A 19,527-nucleotide genomic window follows, 5' to 3' on the forward strand; every position below is an offset into this window, starting at 1 on the left:
TTACTCCCACCCTACCCTCCTGGAGGAGCCAGGGGCAGGATAGTGAATGGAGGAGGGAGAACAGAAAAACAGGATGAGAAATCCTGTGTATCTCTGTTTTCCCTGTATGTATTTATGCTAAAGTATCTATAAGTCAGAGTTGGCAAACATTTTAGGTAAAGGGTCAAGTAGTAAATAGTTAAGGCTTTGTGGGTCATAAGCTCTCTGTCTCAGTTACTCAACTCTACCTTTGAGAGCAGCTGTCGAAAATACAGAAACAAGGGGCACCTAGGTGGCTCAGTCGATTAAGTGTCCAACTCTTGGGTTTGGCTTAGGTCATGATCTCACAGCTTCATGAGCTCGAGCCCACATTGGGCTCTGTGCTGACAGCAGGGCGCCTGATTAGGATTCTCTCCCTTCCTTTCTCTCTCTGCCCCTCCCCTGCTCACGCTGTCTCCTTCTCTCTCAAAATAAATAAATAAACTTTTTAAAAATGTTGTAAAAAAATACGGAAACAAATCAGCATGGCTATGTTCCAATAAAACAGATGGACAGCCACTTTTTGTCCTCAAGCTATAATTTGCCAACCCCTGCTCTAAAACATTGCCCATTGACTTATTATTTTTCTTTACTTAGTGGTAAGTTTCAAGAGGGCAGGGATTTGGGTCACTTTATCTACTGCATATCCCAGCACTTAGAGCAAACTGTCCTTCACTGGGCTTTCTTTCAGAAGTTTCTTGGCAGTTCTAGAACATTTACACTCTCATATAAACTCCATCTTAAATCTGCTTATATTTCTACCTGAGATGTTCTAAAATTGTGGCTTACTTACCTCAATCCCAAGAAATTGGAAGGATAAGAACCAGAGTATATGAATTTAAATTACTTGTTTATTTCCTTATTTTCATGGCCTATTTACTCCCACTAAAATGTGAGTTCCTTGCAAGCAGGATTCTTATGCTTTTTTTTCCTCCAATGAATCCCCAGTGACTAGAAAGTGCCTGGCACATGTTAAGTGCCTAGTAAATACTTGGTAACTAAATGAATACAAATTTTGTTTCAATCTTCTAAGAAATACTGTTGGAATCCTGATTGGAGTGGGCTGTTCATATTCTAGGAACAATAGGAAACTCAAGTGCTTGGAGGGTTGTGAGCAAGGCAGAGAAAATGGAAGTTAGTGGGGGAGGGAGGGGCCCACATCGAGTGTGTGTTTGTGTGAGTAGACATAAAAGCATAGCATTTGTTAGCATTTTGGAGAGGGAAAGAGAATAGTATGGAAGAGGAGAGAAGGAAGATGATGACTTTGTGTGTCTGTTTTGTGAGGATAAAGACTCTAGCAATTTATAAATTCAGTGAGCTTAAAATTTTATTTGTAACCCCTATACTTATGAGAAATATTTGAGGTAGTTGAAAATAGAGAAAAGAAAAAGCAAAAACAAACAAAGAGGAAAGACTCTTCCATACACAGGTATACAAATAACAAGAACGTTAGACAAGAATAAAAGACCAAGCCATAGATCTATATAAAAATGAGGCAGGAGATAAAGGACAGTATGGGAAGAAATTGCTTTGCCAGAAAATCTAACTTTTGCAATTCAGCCCAGAATGTAACATTCAGATTCTTGGCAGATAAGCCAAAGAAGAGTAATGTGACAAAGGTGCCAGTAAGAAATGAAGAGGAAAGTGTAAATCCAAAACCTTTTTGAGAGGGAGAATTAGTAGAACATGGACTGACTTGTCCTTCTGGGGAGAGGTACCATCAAGATGTACCCTATTTTAGTAGATGTTGTAAGACTTCTGTGTGATGAGTATGCAAATTCTTTGACACAAGAGAAACTCTCTCTGAAAACTTACTAAATGAACGTTTCATTCAGTAACTGTGGTCTTCAGACTACCATCTTAAAACAGCCTAAAATATTCTTATCCAAAAATATTCATGTTGCTTTTTTTTTTTAAGACGATAGATACTGTGAGAGATTTTTTTTCTTCAACAGTTTTACACATTGATTTTTGTTCATTTTAGTTTCAGCCTATGGGGACTGTGTGCCGAGAAGCAGTAAATGATTGCGATATTCGTGAAACGTGCTCAGGAAATTCAAGCCAGGTACTTTACAGAATCATTCCTCTAAACCTGATGGCAAAAAAGCAGGGGTAGCTTAAGTGCCCTGGCCCCCAGACAAAGTGTCAAGGGACACGATGTCTTTTCTACGTCAGTTCTCATTCTCTCTTTATTTACTTCTGGGAATTTAAGTTTCCATGATCAAAGCTTGAGCAGATGTTCCGTGTAATTTTATCTTAATGTTGAACTAACCTAAGACTACATTCATACCTTAACTATTTTGGTTTTAAGGAGAGAGTAAAAGGCATTTGCTTTTTTGTCTAATTTTCAATTCAGCTGGTTGAGACAGGAGCCAGCCAAGGCACAGAGACCCACAGAGCACTGGGTTGTGAGAAGGGGTCTGTTTTGTCTTTTGTTGATCTGAGGCCACATGCAGCACCTCACCCATTAATACCTGCTCTTGAATTTAGTATCATGTAGTTGTAAATGGAGAAGATGCGGGAACTGATACACTTTGGTGAGAGTTCACAGATTTCACATGGTCCTTATATATACAGTCTTCAGTTTGCATGGTAGTGTGGGACCATAAAAATGACCATGCAGGCTGAAGTCATGTAAAGTCATCTTAATCAATGGAAAAAATGAGAGTTGTTCTGTGATCTTTAAAAAATGTTGCCAGCCTACTAAAACCTCTCTTACTCTTGGTTTTAAGTGAATAAGGAAATGAAAAAATAAACCAGTATTTATTTAGCATGCTAAATTAAAACAAACATTGAGAATTAAAAGCTTTATTTTTGTTGTAAAATCCATATCAGGAGTAGTTTGAGCTGTGCATGTCTTCTGTTCAGAAACCTTAAGATCCATAGTAAGCATCTTTTCTGTGCCTTGTTCAATGATCACACTCCCTTCTAAGATTGGGTCAGCTTTTGACATTTTATCCTTTGTACTTCCAATGTCATGAAATATCTCCAGGAGATGTGAAGATGTGAATGGGAGGGGTTTTTTTTTGGCCAAACAGCAATATCAGTATTCCTAGTTAGTGCTTTTTTTTTCTGTAACTCAATTTACGTTTGATTGGAATTTCACTTCTAGTGTCATCACTTTTCATTTCTTTTCTGCACTTTCATCTTTTCTGGCCAGCTCCCTCTTACGATTGTCCAGTTTTATAAAATGTCATGTGCTATTACCCAGAGACAGAGGCAGCACAGCTACAACCTGTGTTGTCTGTGCATGAACTAAATGCAGACAGGCAAGTACCAGTCCCTTGCGGACTTTGCGAGAAATGACAGGTTGGATCAATGACCACAATGGCAGCTGTCATATACCTAGTGATCACAGACTAACGAGCTAGCAGCAAAGTTTGTGCTTTATGCAGTTACTCACAGTCAATACGCTGTGGTAACTGAAGTTGGAACCGTGTCATTGGGGTACTGATGTCATTTAACAAAACCATGGTGACTGAAATTCATGTATATTGGAGCCATGAAAACAAGGACAGCCTACATCTTTTTCTTCTAGAGAAGAGGGATTCAATAGTGGTAAACCTGCATTAATCATTAAAAATGTTTTATTTTAAAGGTAGTCATCCTAAGAGACTAAAGATCTTTCATATGAAAGTATTTTCTTTTCTTACTATCTGATTAATATTGTTTTTCTAAGTTAACACGTAGTGATGATGAGGATACAATTAATGATGGCCTCATATGTTCCTGGAGGGGGAGTATATTAAAGCAACTTCTTTGGAAATCCAATAAGTAGGAGTTTTTAAAAAAAGAAGCCCAAATCCAAAGATGGCATATAAAGATCCTCTTGTTGAATTAGTTGTAACAGCATAAACTGCTGTTTAATTATAAATGAGTATTTTATAAATTTATAATATTTTATAATTATAAATGAATAATGCAGTACGGTGGTTATATGGTTTGTTAGCACAATGCAATGTACTACAGCTATTAAAGAGATTCCCTACAAAAACACTTATTGTGACCTGAGGAAATTCATGTGATGAAAAAATAAAGAGAAGAAGCTGAATATAAAATACTATCTATAACTTGATTACATACCTGTGTTTAAAAAAATCAAATTTTGGGGGCGCCTGGGTGGCTCAGTCAGTTAAGCATCTGACTCTTGATTTCGGCTCCGGTCATGATCTCACAGTTCATGACTTCGAGCCCTGCGTTGAGCTCTGAGGTGACCTTGTGAAGCCTGTTTAGGATTTTCTGTCTCCCTCTTTCTTTCTGCCCCTGCCCGACTCTCATGAGCCGTCTCTCTCAAAAATAAAGAAAGAAAGAAAAAGAAAGTAAATAAAGAATAAAAAATAAAATTTTGTAGAAAAATGTAAAGAAAAAGATGTACCATAATATAAAAAATTGTTTCTGGGTGGTGGGAACATGAGACTTTTGTGTGTGTGTTTTTACTTTTTTTACATTTACTAACTTTTCTCGAGTGTGTAATTATTAAGGATAGAAAAAAATGTGTAATAAATTTAAAAATTACTGTTTATAGCCACACAGGAATGTTTTGCAATTTTCTGCACTTGCTACAAGGGAAAACCGAGGCTATAAAATAACATGATTTTTCTAATGTGCGCTAGGTGGATTTCTGCTCAAGGAGCATTTTAAGAGTAAGGGCTGTGGTGCTTCTCATGGTAAAAAAGAGGAAACTAGCTATTGCTTCATTTACGTTGGGATCCTCCTTGCTTTTGTTTTGCGCTCTCGTTTTTCTCGCTCTGAGGAATGATGTATCTGTATAAAGCAAGATGCTCTGAAATGTTGGGGTTGTCTGAGTCATTGCTGTTGCTTCTTTTTATTTGCTACTATGTAATCAACTGTTTATACCTCTGGTAGATGCATATTTTTAGAGGAAAGTGCACCAATTGTTATATTTCCTTTTGCTTTCTCTTGATCTTTTTTGTTTTTATTTTCAGTTGTTTTAAGAGACTTACCATATTATCAGACTTTTATTTTACCTTTTTTTAATGGAAACGTTACAGGGATTAGCTCAGCCTGATATTTTGCTGTGCACGTGGTTCACAGTTCTGTTTTCATTTCCTAGTGTGCCCCAAATATTCATAAAATGGATGGATATTCATGTGATGGTATTCAGGTAGGTTACTTCATCTTTACCTAAATCTTTCATGTGTGTCAGCATGAAAGAAATACTGAAATCTTATCAAAAGAGGAAAGTCAGTTTAAATGTTTTGTAATCCATTCTGAAGATAAAAGGCTTTATAATACTCATCTACTAGCTGTCGCAGTCGCAGTTTCTTTTTCAGTGATCCGACATAAGCAGACACTGCATCGTTAATAGGTGTGCTTTTCCATTTTAGGGGATTTGCTTTGGAGGAAGATGTAAAACCAGGGATAGACAATGCAAATACATCTGGGGGCAAAGTAAGTAAGTAGCGTGGATTGATTGCTTTCACAATATGATATGAGGCCATATGACGTGTGGGCTGGAAGTTAATTTTGAACCACTTTATGACTGGGGGATTCTCAAAGACACTGCAAGTCTTGGAAGGGTCACTTTTGTGGAATTAGAGAGGAGCACCTCCCTTGAAAGACACGTGGCTAGTTGGTTGTGCCTTTGGACAAGAAATAAGGTGCCTTTGCTGCCAGGCAGGTGAAGTCCACCCCAGAGTGTGCAGCCTGGAGAATAGAACAAACCTGGATTTGAGCTCCGTGTACACTTCCCTCAGCTGAATGTCCTTAAGCAAAACCTGTACAACCATGTGGAATGGACACGGACCCTGGATAGGGCACCCTTGGCACTGTAGCAGTTTAGCTAGAGTGGCTTTTTCTTCCTCAACCATCTCTCTTAAAATTACAGGTGACCTTCTGCTGAGGTAGCTCTACCGTGTCAGAAAAAAATGTCAGCATTATCGCTTTCAAAGTTTGTCACATTTTCTGAGGGAAATGTAACATTGATTTCTAAAACATATGGCTTAAATTATATCTTTATTTAAATGTGTATTTAAAGGTTGTGTCATTATTTTTCCCCCAGTGTTACTGGCCCTTTTGAAGGCAGTTTTTTTCGAAACTCCTTCAGAAGACAATTTGTATTAGAAAGCAAGCTCAAAAGATAATGCTAATCTTTACTTGTCACAGATAGTGGCTGCATTCTGTTTGGGAGGGGAGGTGTGTGCACGTTTGCACTCTGAACAGAGTTACAGTTTTGTTTCCCCCGCTTAAGAAAAAAGTGTTGCTCACCGCAAGAAGTAGGGAAAAAGAACTACCAATGGTGACTAGTTATTTTTTTAAATATACACAAATGCTCCTGAAACCAAGACTATACTGTATGTAAGCTAACTTTAATTTAAATTAAAAAATAAAACTAAAAATTAAAAAAAAATAAAATATACACAAACAGTAATCATTTGATTAGTTTGCAAAAGTCATTTTTGATCTCACTACAGGACAGTCCCATCAGCCAGCCCTGGCTTTAGCAAAATTAAAGTTTTGTAATGCTGACGTTGTTTAAAATGTTATTTGGCCCTCATACATTTAACATGAATTCAAGCTTATTTGGAACAGAATAAAATTAAGGTGGTTTTTTTTGATAGTTGTTAAGAATTAACAAGGTAGAATTAACTATAGACTTAACTATAGAATTAACTATAAGAATTAACTATAAACAAGGTAGAAATCATACTGTTTCTTAAATCTTTAATTATAGTGCATAGCTATTTTAATAAACTCATCGTTATGATTAATAAAAATTGTCACATGAAAAATTTGTGCTTTATATTTGGCGCTGAGATTAAAGTGTGGAGTATGTATTCTGGGAACCATTTGGTAGTATCCTGCCCTAATTATTGGCCAAATTGTTGTGAGGAGTGTTGTTCCTTGGAACCGATAGCCTCAATCCTATCAAAGATTGACATAGATTGGTTTTCCAAATTTCCAATGAGCAGTCATGAAGAATGTAGCTGAGTCATGGATGTCTGTGGTCAAGTAAAACTCTGGAGAACCATGGGTCCAGGTTTTGGAACTGGCCACATTGTCATGAAGAAGAGTCCTTAGATGGCTTCTTTCCCTTACTGCAAACATTTTGAGCAACTCACGTGTTCTGTCCCTCACTGAGAGAAAACTCTATTCTGCTTCAGAGGTGATGGCATCAGACAAATACTGCTATGAGAAACTGAACATCGAAGGGACAGAGAAGGGTAACTGTGGAAAAGACAAAGATACGTGGATACAGTGCAACAAACGGTGAGATGAAGTTTGTCCAGAGTTTATCCCTTAGTGAATTACAAGCATTACTTTCAGCGTCCCATTTCCTCTTCTCTGCATCCTCCAGAGCTTTCTGTTGCCTGCTCACCTCATCTTTTCACTGCATCCCAGCACCACCTTGCAGAAGCCTCCCAAATCTTAACACATATGCTGGCCTCTCCCCAAAGGCCCAGGTCACACTTGCAGCTGCCTCAGGACTTGCTCACCTAGAAGGTACCTGCTAGCATCTCAAAAGCAACAAAAATTAAAGCCACCAGAATATGTACTCAGTTAGCTGGCTCTGACTTTTCGAAGCCACTGTTTTTGTCAGAGGTCACCATAACTCACTGTCCTCCAGTTGAGAAGCCTCACAATGGACCTTGATGCTGCCGTCCCTCTGACACATTGTCCAAATGCCAAATCATGGCCATTCTTCCCTTTTACTCCTCCACCATTTGTCTTTAATTCATCTTTTCATTCCTTTCCTATTACCCCAGCTAAGACCTATGTTAACGCTTCGTCTATTACAAAGGCCTCTTAACAGTGTTTTAAGCCAAGCAGATCCGGCATGCTGTATTCTACTCTTCTACTGAGGGGCATCTGGGTGGCTCCGTTGGTTAAGTGTCTGACTTTTGGTTTTGGCTCAGGTCATGATTTCACAGTTTGTGAGTTTGAACCTTGCATCTGGCTCTGCACTGACTGTACAGAGCCTGCTTGGGATTCTGTCTTTCCCTTTCTCTCTGCCCCTCCCCCCCAACTCTCTCCATACTTTATGAATTATTTCTGGGTTTATTCTAGAAATAAATCATTTTCAGGGCGCCTGGGTAGTTTGGCCACTTAAGCATCCAATTCTTGATTTTGGCCCAGGTTATGATCTCACAGTTTGTGGGTTTGAGTCCCACATCAAGCTCTGTGCTGACAGCATGGAGACTGCTTGGGATTCTCTGTCTCCCTCTCTCTCTGCCTCTGCCCTGCTTACTCTCCATCTCTCCTTCTCTCTCAAAATAAATAAACAAACGTAAAGTCATTTCTCTCTTCTCTGAATTCCCACGGCCTTTTGTTCTATTATTGTGGCCCTTGTCCCAGCCTCTCTGTTTTATCGTTGTTTATGTGTGCGATTCTCTTCTCACTGAGAGTGTATTTCCTTGACCGTGTCTTTTTTTCTTTGTATATCCTAAAGTACTTTGTAAGCTCCATGCACATAAATAACACTTATAAAAATGTTGACCATCTCTTCTGTGTTAAGAAAGCATTTTTGTTTATGATAGATATGATAAAATGAAATAACTTTTAAAAATTGTTTTTTAAGGATGAATTAATACATTTTTCTGTGTTAGTGATAGATGTAAGTTCTAATTTTGCTCTTTTCTCTATCTGATAAAGCCTATTTCCATATATAATCTTGCTAGTCTACTAATCATTCTTGACAAGATAGTTATCAGTATATGTATTTATAATTATGTATGTTAGGAATTAAAATGTTCTATATACAGAAAATATGTCAGATAATATTTTGTACCAGTACAAATATTTTACAGGTTTAGTTATTATATGTGGCAGTTGGAGGAATAGTGGAATATATTGAGAAAGGGATCATGAGTGTGTGTGGGTATGTGTCTATATATACCCCCCCCCCACACACACACATAATTCTTCTTTATTTGGGGGCAACAGGTTAAAGAAAGAGCTGTATTCCAAAAGAATACTCACCCAAAGTTCATTTATTCACTTACCAAATATTAAAAAATGTTTTAACATATCCAGTAATATGTTCTAGAGAAAGAGATTCTGATCTAAAAGATGTCTATCTGATGGATAATTTCCTTTAACAAATACTTGAACTAATGGACAGTACAGGAAAAGCTAGAACACAGTTGGGATTTTGGTGCACTAATAGGAGTTTCAGAGAAGACACTTTTTAAAGTGAGAGGCAAACTAATTTGGGCGTATTTAGCTTGTAATTTGAGCAAATAAAATGTAAACAAACATGAAAAACAAACGCTAAAGCAGGATAAGATTATTGTTCTAACTATACATGGTTTGTTCTCTCTTTGTGGAAAGAAGTAAAGAATTGTTATCTTTTAACACAGGGATGTGCTTTGTGGTTACCTTTTGTGCACCAATGTTGGTAACATCCCAAGGCTTGGAGAACTTGACGGTGAAATCACATCTACTTTGGTTGTGCAGCAGGGAAGAACATTAAACTGCAGGTAATGCTCTACCTCTTTCCATGAGAACATCATTCATCTTACTTCTGAGGACTGCCACATAGAATCACTTCGGTTTTCAGTTCCCATGCGTTAGCAAGGGGACATGGAATCTAGCCCAGAGAGGTGACTGAGTAAATCCTGACACAAGAGGGTTGAAAAGATGAGAATTAGTTGACTTTGGTTACTGGAGCTATATTTAATGGGTCAGTAATACCTTGCAGGGTTTGGTTTGCATTTCTTTCCTACTAAGGAAGGTGAGTGAGAACTCCTGGGTAAAATCAGTGGATTAAATATATGCATCTTCTTTTACTTCCTTCTGAAATCCCACTAAAATGACACTAACTGGATCTTTTTTTAGAATTCATGTATCCACAGGGAGGCAGAGAAAGGGAGAAGAGACAAAAGCAACAAAATTTTGGAGCGTGGAAGGCAAATGGATGTGTGGCAAATAGTTGTCAAAACTAAGAAAGCTGAGGGGCGCCTGGGTGGCTCAGTCGGTTAAGCGGCCGACTTCGGCTCAGGTCATGATCTCGCGGTCTGTGAGTTCGAGCCCCGTGTTGGGCTCTGTGCTGACAGCTCAGAGCCTGGAGCCTGTTTCAGATTCTGTGTCTCCCTCTCTCTGACCCTCCCCCGTTCATGCTCTGTCTCTCTCTGTCTCAAAAATAAATAAACGTTAAAAAAAAATTAAAAAAAAAAAAAACTAAGAAAGCTGAATTCCTAAGTCAGTAATGGGGAAAACTGAGAGCTAGCCCAGTATATAAAGTTAGTTCCCAAAAGGCTCAAAAATTGGTAGCATCATCTACTTCTGCAAGAGGGAGTAAAGGATTTGGGGCAAGGAAGGGCTAAAATAAAGAAGATAGTTGAAAGTCTGCTAACAGATTACTGCCTGACCCACCTAAACTGGGGATTGCTCACCCTCCCAATAAAGATTTGAGCTTTACATTCTGCAGATAATAAAGCAGGTTTCCAAACTGAAGGATAGCCGGCAATATTGACATCAGGGTGTATGGAAGTGGTCTAACCTCATTGATGTTCAGCCAGAAAGCCCTAAAATCTCCTATAGTTTATCTGATTTCCTAACTCAAATATGAGCAGTTTATCAGACATGTGAATAAAGGCTCTAACATACATACACAAAGAGTTAAAAAGAGCCAGAAAAAAAGGCACCTGTCAATATTTATGAGAGATAAGATATTTCTATCATGAAACCAGAATAAAGTGCTATTTAATGAAGAGCAGGGGTGCCTGGGTGGCTCAGTCGGTTGAGCATCCGACTCTTGATGCCAGAGATGTGGGACTGAGCCCTGCGTCAGGCTCCATGCTGAGTGTGGAGCCTGCTTAAGATTCCCTCTCTTTCTCCCTCTGTACCTTTCCCCCGCTCGCTTGCTGTCTCTCTTACTCAAAATAGAAAAAAATTTAAAAAAATGAAGAGCATTCTTAGAAATAAAATGCTGTTGGAAATTTTAAAATAGGGAGGTAGGAATTAAACTCAGTAGTTGAAATTATCTCCCAGAAAGTAGGGCAAAAGCAGCGAAGGAATGGAACCATAGAGAAAACCTCACCAAGTTAGAATAGACACGATGAACAGAGAAAATACCAGGGAATAAATTGTCAATGAGTGACTTTGATTGTCTACAATGGATAGACTTGAGTTTCTACATTGACAGGTTCACCAAGTGCCAGATACACTGAGTGAAATTAGAGGCACATTTAAACATGTCATTGTGAAATTTCACAACCTTAGGACAAAGAAAGGAATCCCAGATGTTTCCAGAGAGGAGAAAAAAAGGATCAGACTTGGAATCTTATGAACAGGAGCCCCGGGAATCAGAAGACAATGGAGAATATGATTTTTGAAATAAGTTCTGTACCTTATTTCTGTACCTTATCAATCAAGTGTGAAAGTAGAAAATAGAGACACTTTGCGATATTCAGGTTGCCCCTAAATTTATTGCCCTGTACCATTTCTCAGGAAGCTATTGGTGAAATTGTACTCCACCAAAATAAAAGAGTAAACTAAGAGAAAGGCTGTGCGTGTAGGAAACAAAATACCCACCATGAAGACAGGGCAATCCTACAATGAATGGTGAGGGGAAATCCAAGTGTTCAAGTTTTCCACAAGGTACAGTAGACAACTAGATCAGACAGGAGCAGGGCAGACTGCAGATGGAAACTCCAGGAGAGATTTCTGCAGGAAGATGAACTGATGCTCAAGACACATCTCGAGTATGGATTTGGGGTTAGCAGTTTGATCAGTTTTACATTGGTGACAGATTCTTAAAAAGTAGGCAAAAAAGACAACAAATAAGAGACTTGCTAATTTGAGGGAAAATGAAAAGTTGTGCAGGAAAGAAAAGGCTTAATTATCACACACTGTATCACTCAACTGAATAACATTTACATAGTCGTAATAATGTGCCTTTTTATTATTGATTTAACTATTCATTAAACAAAATTTATGATGGGGATATAGGAAAAAGACATAAATCTTCAAGTTCCATAGAGGTAAGTTGGTTGCTAATATCTGAAATGGAAAAATAAAAAATAGTAACACTCATTATTTAAAAATGTGTGGATAAATAACAAAAGAATCAATTAAGAGTAGAAAGTAGTTTCTTCCAAGGAGGAATATATGGTGGAGGAGAGAGCACTGTATGACTTTATTGCATTTAAAAAACTGATTTATCTGATTGACTCTTCAAACTGTATGCATGTGTCATTTTGATAAAAATAAATAAAAAGAATTGAGATTTATGTGCTGGCATTGACATGGCACCATATGAGTAAATCAACTATAAATATACATTTTTACCTTATTCTGAAATTTTTAAAATTTTTTAAATTTCTATAGAACATGTAGGCTTGCTCTATTGAACAGTGAAGTTAAATATTTTAGCCATTCTCTAATATAATTTTTAAATTATTAACCTTCTTGGGAAATGTAAACCCAGACCAGTTCTCATGCTTGTTTGAAACATGTTTGAAATCTTGAAACCTACAGTTACAACTACCAAATCAAATCCTAGCAATAATGCCTCACTTGATTTGTACATGATATCCAAGGCAAAATGATAAAGCTATTTTAATTCAGACCTTTGCTATAATAATTATGTTCAAATTCTAAAATATGTCAATATCTCAAAAGCATTAGATCAAAAGATTCAATTGCTTTCTTCATTTAAAGGAAGAAAATGCTCATGCTGTTGTTTTTTATTAGATAATGGGTAGAAAATAGAGTAGAAAGTAGTTTCTTCCAAGGAGGAATATATGGTGGAGGAGAGAGCACTGTACGACTTTATTGCAGTTGTACAATAAGTGGGCAATACTTTCTTGCCCACTTTTTAGTTTTTTAAAGCAGATTCTCAAAATGAATGTGACTTAATAGAATCCTATTTTCTTTTTGCTTCCTTTTTTTTTTTAGTGGTGGGCATGTGAAGCTTGAGGAAGATGTAGATCTTGGCTATGTGGAAGATGGGACACCTTGTGGTCCCCAAATGATGTGCTTAGAACACAGGTGTCTTCCTGTGGCTTCCTTCAACTTTAGTACTTGCTTAAGCAATAAAGAAGGCACTGTTTGTTCAGGAAATGGAGTAAGTATTCAGTACCTTGCCATAGGGAAACTCCTCTATTCTTTTGTAACACAGAAATAGACATGACCCTAACCTGTTTATTTTGTAAAAATGGAAAATATGCTTATCTGTGTTTCTAGCTGGCATGTAAACAGTTATTTGGTCATAGTCACTGGAATATTTCTCTTGCGTAATCTGTGCAAGCCTGGGAATAAGAAAAAGTATAGTTTTCCTTACCAAATTATTCTGTTTTTCTTTCTTATCATGTTAATGTGATCTCATATAATAGAAGTATAATGGCCAGTTTTCTACAAGTGATCTGGGAGACAAATTTTAATAAACTGTAATGGGGTTTTTAAAAAAGGGTGTAAAAGGGAGGATCATTGGCCACAGTATTTAACAATTCGTATTGTCCAGGCACTAAGCAATTAGAACAGATCATAAGTACCTGTTGTGGCCACACCGAGTGTGTATCAGCTGAGGATAACTCCTCGAAATAAAAACTGAATAATTCAGGGAAGTGTTTATCAACAAATGAATAGAAATAATGGCATTGTATAAAATACTAAATTTTATTCTTTCTGTCATATATCTATCTGATAATGTTAGTCCTAGATAACAAAATTTGTAGCTTAGATAAACATGCTCTATTAGTGACTATAGTTTTGTCATTTTCAGTTAGGAATTCCTATACTAATAAAATAATTTTCACTTCTTTTTCTTTTGGCATATACTATGATTTTCTTTCTACCCTCACCAGATTCTTTGCTTGAACTGGTCATAATACCCAGTTGAGGTGAAGGATCCCTGTCCTGAAATTGTCAGCCTTTAATCCTGGTCATTCCACGTAGATCCCCAGGAATGTGCCAAGAAGTTTCTTAGGGAGGTCTTACTAGTAACTTTTTGCCAAAGGATAGGAATTCTTACAGCATATGAAAATAGAGAAGGCATGTGGTAAGTAGTTCTGCTCCTATAGATGAGTCTAATAAGTCTTCTTTCTTTAATAAGTAAGAAAATGTTAGCGGAAATGCTTTTTGGGGGATAGGGCAAAAACATTGAAATTATTTCTTGTTCATTCATGCTAATGATAACAATGTCTTCTTCATCTAGAATTCCTGACCTTATGTTTGGAAGAAAGAAACGTTTGTATTAGATAATTGGCAAATGCTTGTATTTCTGCTTAGTTTTATAAGTCTCCCTCCTATAAAATTTTTTTAAATAAAAAAATAAAAACCTCCCTCCTATAAAATTTAAGTTAATGAAATTCAAAACAGTAATTTCATTGATTTCTTTTTGGACTGTAAACTCATTTCCCCTGTTAAAATTCAGTATTCCCTTTGGGTCTAACTGCTGATCTCTAGAAAATATTATTTTGGGTACTTGAGTGAGAAATAAGGTAATTAGTATGAAGAAGAAAGTACCGATAATTTTTCAGTACCATCAAATTCTAGGCATATAACAATTAGAAATCACTCTTTAGTTTTCATGCCATTGTATCAGAGAGTTGACGTTTCCTCTTGATTGATTTTGGATTTCAGGTTTGCAGTAATGAGCTGAAGTGTGTGTGTAACAGACACTGGGTGGGTGCAGACTGCAGCACTTACTTCCCTCACAATGAGGACTCCAAGACTGGCATTACTCTGTCTGGCAATGGTAGGTACTGGATTTGGTGCCATTACATCGTTTTATGCATAACTAAAGGAAACTCTTCAGACAGTTTCATTTAGATTATAATTCAATTATAAAACACAACTGGGATCTACAATATGAAGTTAATATTTTCCATTAACTTGTAATCATGTGTAATATTGAATACAACTTAGTCTACTGATTGAGCCTCATCTTGTCCTACATGAGACTGAGATTTTTCAAGTATTCTATTTTTGGGAGCTGACAACAAAACCCTAGCATTTAAGTGAAAAAGCAGTAGTGCTCTTTCTGAACTGTCTGAATTTAAGGGAAGAATTTTATATTTGGGGACTGAATACATAGGAAAAAAAAACAGTTGAAGAATTGAGTTTTAAATATTATGTTGACTTTAATGTGTGTTTTTTTCTTAAGTTTATTTATTTATTTTGAGAGACAGAAAGAGAAGAAAGCAAGCATGAGCAGGGGATGGGCAGAGAGAGAGGGTGAGAGAGAATCCCAAACAGGCTCTGGGTTATCCGTGCAGGGCCTGAGGTGGGTGGGGCTCAATCTCACGAATCATGAGATCATGACCTGAGCCAAAACCAAGAGTTGGATGCTTAACAGACTGAGCCACCCAGGTGCCCCGACTTTAATATTTTTCATTATAGAATCTCATCTCTATTCAACCTGAGTTCTGTAGCCTGAACTGTAGGTAATTCTAGAAGTAGTAACCTTAGCCAAGGTGCCTGGAAGGGGATTAAGGACATGGATAATAAACAACAGGTGCAGATCTAAAAGCTAGAATGGTCCAACTGGAGAAGTAGAAATTCAATGCAGATAGTTGAAAGAATGCATACATTGCAAGTAGAGGTCCCCTTTTAAACTATTTTATTATCTTTCATGATTGAGTGTTCTACATACAGAAGTTCTCAAATTCTGAAGTCCATTCACTTCCAAAGGATGAGAAAAAAGAAGTATGTTCATTGTAATCATCCAGACAGGTTAAAATTCTTAGCCAAGATGACTTTAGCAAGGAAAGTGAAAGAATTAAGATTCTGGTATCCTCAGCCTTAGCAATGGTAATGTGGAGCTTCTTTTCAGCAGTTAAAGCAGAGATGTGGCTATTCAGATCCGTGGATTTAAGTGACTTGTCAAAAGTCTTACCATTACTTAGAAATAACCAGGCTGGCATCCAAGTTTATTGATCCCTGTTAAAAATCACTGGAAGGAAAGGAAGATAATACAGACATGCCAGGCCTTACAGTGGGAAAACCCCACTGACCCAGAAGGTCCTCTGCATCCACCCATCTCACAGAGGACCTGGGCAGGGTGGAGTCTGCCAGTTTCCTCAGATGCCCTGCTCCCGAAATGATTTACTGAGGGCTCCCAGACAAGGAGGCTGCCACTTCTGTCATGGGGATTTGCCATCTGCTCTGTTGCACATGATCACTGAGGGTTGACATCTAGAAGGATGCTTCATGAGTGCAGCAGACAAAAAGAGATCTGAGCTGCTCTGAGTGAAACAGATCTGGGTGATTGAAATGTGTGGTGTAGATCATTATCAGCAAAACAGCCAGGCCTCTGATCTGTCTTTTCTGCTCTTGGGCTGTCACTTGAGCATTTTGACCAAGGCTTTGACTTACTGGGCCACTCACACCACCATGATCTCCCCTATGGATTACATCTCTGCCTATCTGACAGCAGGTGGTGACACACCAGTGCCATTACTGAGTCCTGAGAGTCAGCCCAGTCTTGGCCCTCTGCCAGTCTGCTGCTGCCTCACTCTCATGCCTGACCAGCACTCATCTCCTGCTCACTACACTCTATCTTTGGTTTTTCCTTTTCTAGGATGCCAGCCATTGTTACAAAGACTGGGAACTACAAGCCCGGTGCTTGTATTATCTGTATCACCTGAGCACTGATTGTATAACTCTGTAGACATGTTTTCTCTCTTAAGGAGCTTATATATGAGTGACAGTGTATCACACATACAAGTGGGAGCAATAAGAACTTTGCATTAGTTGTCAAGATGGAGTGACATGGGGGCGCCCAGGTGGCTCATTCAGTTAAACATCCGACTCTTGATTTTGGCTCAGGTCATGATCTCACAGTTCATGGGTTTGAGTCCTGCTTTGGGCTCTGTGCTGACAGTGCTTAGAACCTGCTTGGGATTTTCTTTCTGTCTGCCCCTGCCCCACTCATGTTCTCTCTTCTCTCTTCTATGTGCTGTCTCTCTCTCAAAATAAATAAACTTGAAAAAAAAAAGATGGAGAGACAAAGACTGTAACATCTCTGGAATTCCTGAGGAAGAGGTCAGAGTAAAAAAGAAAATGAATTTCTACAAGTTCTTGTCCAGAGAGTGCTATGGCAATATAGTAGGGTCACGCTTACCCTCCCTTTTTTTCAGTCTTTACTCTTCTTGTAGTTCATTGACCTCATCTTATTTTTGAGAAAATTACATGGAAAATAAAATTGCAAAATGCACTGGGACAAGAATTAAAAGGGAATGTAAGCCAAGAATTATTTTTTAAAAAACAGTTGATGGGGATTGCTAAGTAATGGTTGATTTTTTTATCCTTTTAAAAAACACCCATTTTTTTTTACTTCACAGTATGTACAAATACCAAATCATTATGCTGTACAACTGAAACCACTACAACAGCGTATCAATTGTAGGTCAAAAAAATTAAATGAAAAAAAATATTCTCTAACATTAAGACTGGTAAAAGAAAACAATACCCACTTTTTAAAACAAATAATTTCGTTAGTGTCATGATTCCAAATATGGAGAATAAAGTTCCTGAAAGAACTTTGTATCAAAATTTCAATTACATACACTTGATCTTCATTGTTTTCTTTTTTCCCTGTAGGTGTTGCTGGTACCAATATCATAATAGGCATAATCGCTGGCACTATCTTGGTGCTGGCCCTCATATTAGGAATAACTGCATGGGGTTATAAGTAAGTGAAATGTCTCAGTATTGTTACTATCAAAATATACTTTAAAACATTTTGTTTAAGTGAATTAAACATCTAGAAAGTTTTGTAGCATTTTCAGTGAAAATCATTCTGGCTGAACATGCAATCAGTGATTATTCTTGGCATGATTAGAGGTAATCATGATTTATTATTCTTGAAAATAGATTTTGAAATAACTGCCTTCTATTCTCAAAGTAAAGAATATTGTTTTAAAAACCATGGTGTGAAGTGAAATCAATCTAAATCGTGTCTTAAACTAAGGCTGTGTGGATTGGCTCTTTAGTGACACAGGTTCTCTTGACTTAAACCCATATCCAAAAATCTAGGCAAGATAGTTATGTAGGGAGCATAGTGCTTTACTAACCACCTCAGTGATAACATCAATATTGACAAGAACAGCAGCAGCACATCAGTTGGCTGTGCACTTGGTATGGCCTTGCATCCTGCTAAGGACAAAACCTCTTTATCTTCATAGGCAGTATGAAGGAGATACTATTATTTGTTAATATTGGGTTTTTGTGTGTGAAGAAAATACTGTTCAGAGATTATTTGTTCAAATTAAAATTCAGCTTTAAGTTACAACTTTTACAATCTAATTCCTTTTTTAATGTTTATTGTTGAGAGAGACAGAGCATGAGTGGGGAGGGTCATAGAGAGAGGGAGACACAGAATCTGAAGCAGGCTTCAGTCTCCACACTGTCAGCGTAGAGCCCAACATGGGGTTTGAACCCACGAATCGTGAGATCATGACCTGAGCTGAAGTCAGATGCTTAACCTACTGAGCCACCCGGGTGCCCCTACAACCTAATGCTTAAGCTTCCAAGTTCAATTTACAAGTTTTTAGTTCATATATATAATTTTTAAAAAGTTATAAATTATATAACTTTTGAATACTGCATCTCCTTGAACATTTAGCTGAGTAAATGACTTCAAAAGTTCCAAACTTGTTTGTATATTTAATATGTTCAACTTTCTTTTAAAGTACATCTTATGATGTAAAAAATTTCCTTAGTATTCAACTAACTTATTTACATTTAACAAATTGACACTTAAATATGGTGAACCTTAAGTTATGTTTAATATTTCAACTTAAAATCATAGTTCTACTGATCTCTGATGATGATGTCTCAGCACCCCGGGCCAACGGGGCTTCTCCCTTTTGAAGGGCCTGCAATTTTTTCTAGGCATTCTGGCCATTACCGCATTTTAGCACCTTTTCGCCCTCATAGACCAAACTTAGTTCACTGAAAGACTTGGGTATTAGAATAGTTTAGGCTTCCAAATTACCCCAAGCCTTTCAGTAGGCTAGGCACTATATAATTATGTGCTATTACTATTATTATTACCTGACATAGTCTTAAACCAGTTGAGTTAAAGGAAATTTCTTTAAAAGCATACATGGCTGTTGCTCTTTCCGAGGTCAAAACTCTGAAAGAGTTTCTTTGATGGAAAACATTTAACTTACTGCCACGGTAAAGTTCATATGCTAAAGGCATTAAAATATAGAAGGCATTTGTGGAAGGCTATATTAACAAGCAACCCAGACAGCATAGTATATAGTTCAGCACAGCATAGTAAATACAGCCTAGACCAGTGAAGGAGGGCACAGCACAGTAGGAATGCTTTGCCTTGATTAAATGAGAACCTAGCTCTGTACCGGCTCATACATGCTCACTACCTATGGGCCTTTTTGATGTGCAGGCCATCAGGTATATCGCATACTTACATTTGCACAAGCTGATTTCAGCATAACATTAGAAGTTGTAAAATCCCTTGTTTGAAAGGAAGGCTTTTCTGTGTATTTATTGTTTGATCTTGCCTCACACCTCAGGTGAATCAGCCCCATCTTGGAGTAACACTGTTTCCTCAACTTCCCTGATTTAAGACCTATG

General features: G+C 37.5%; 1 protein-coding gene across 2 annotated transcripts in view; it reads left to right on the forward strand.

Moving 5' to 3' along the window:
* The window catches only part of ADAM22 (ADAM metallopeptidase domain 22), a 108,451-nt gene that overhangs the window by 61,274 nt on the left and 27,650 nt on the right, over window positions 1–19,527 (forward strand). For both annotated transcript variants that reach the window (XM_032592395.1, XM_032592394.1), the window contains 8 exons: window positions 2,003–2,083; window positions 5,093–5,143; window positions 5,367–5,430; window positions 7,143–7,248; window positions 9,339–9,458; window positions 12,880–13,048; window positions 14,566–14,680; window positions 17,527–17,617. In XM_032592395.1, the coding sequence (XP_032448286.1) occupies window positions 2,003–2,083; window positions 5,093–5,143; window positions 5,367–5,430; window positions 7,143–7,248; window positions 9,339–9,458; window positions 12,880–13,048; window positions 14,566–14,680; window positions 17,527–17,617 (797 nt within the window). The remainder of the gene's footprint in view (window positions 1–2,002; window positions 2,084–5,092; window positions 5,144–5,366; window positions 5,431–7,142; window positions 7,249–9,338; window positions 9,459–12,879; window positions 13,049–14,565; window positions 14,681–17,526; window positions 17,618–19,527) is intronic.

Source organism: Lynx canadensis, chromosome A2 (assembly GCF_007474595.2).
Source record: "Lynx canadensis isolate LIC74 chromosome A2, mLynCan4.pri.v2, whole genome shotgun sequence".
NCBI classification, from domain to species: Eukaryota; Metazoa; Chordata; class Mammalia; order Carnivora; family Felidae; genus Lynx; species Lynx canadensis.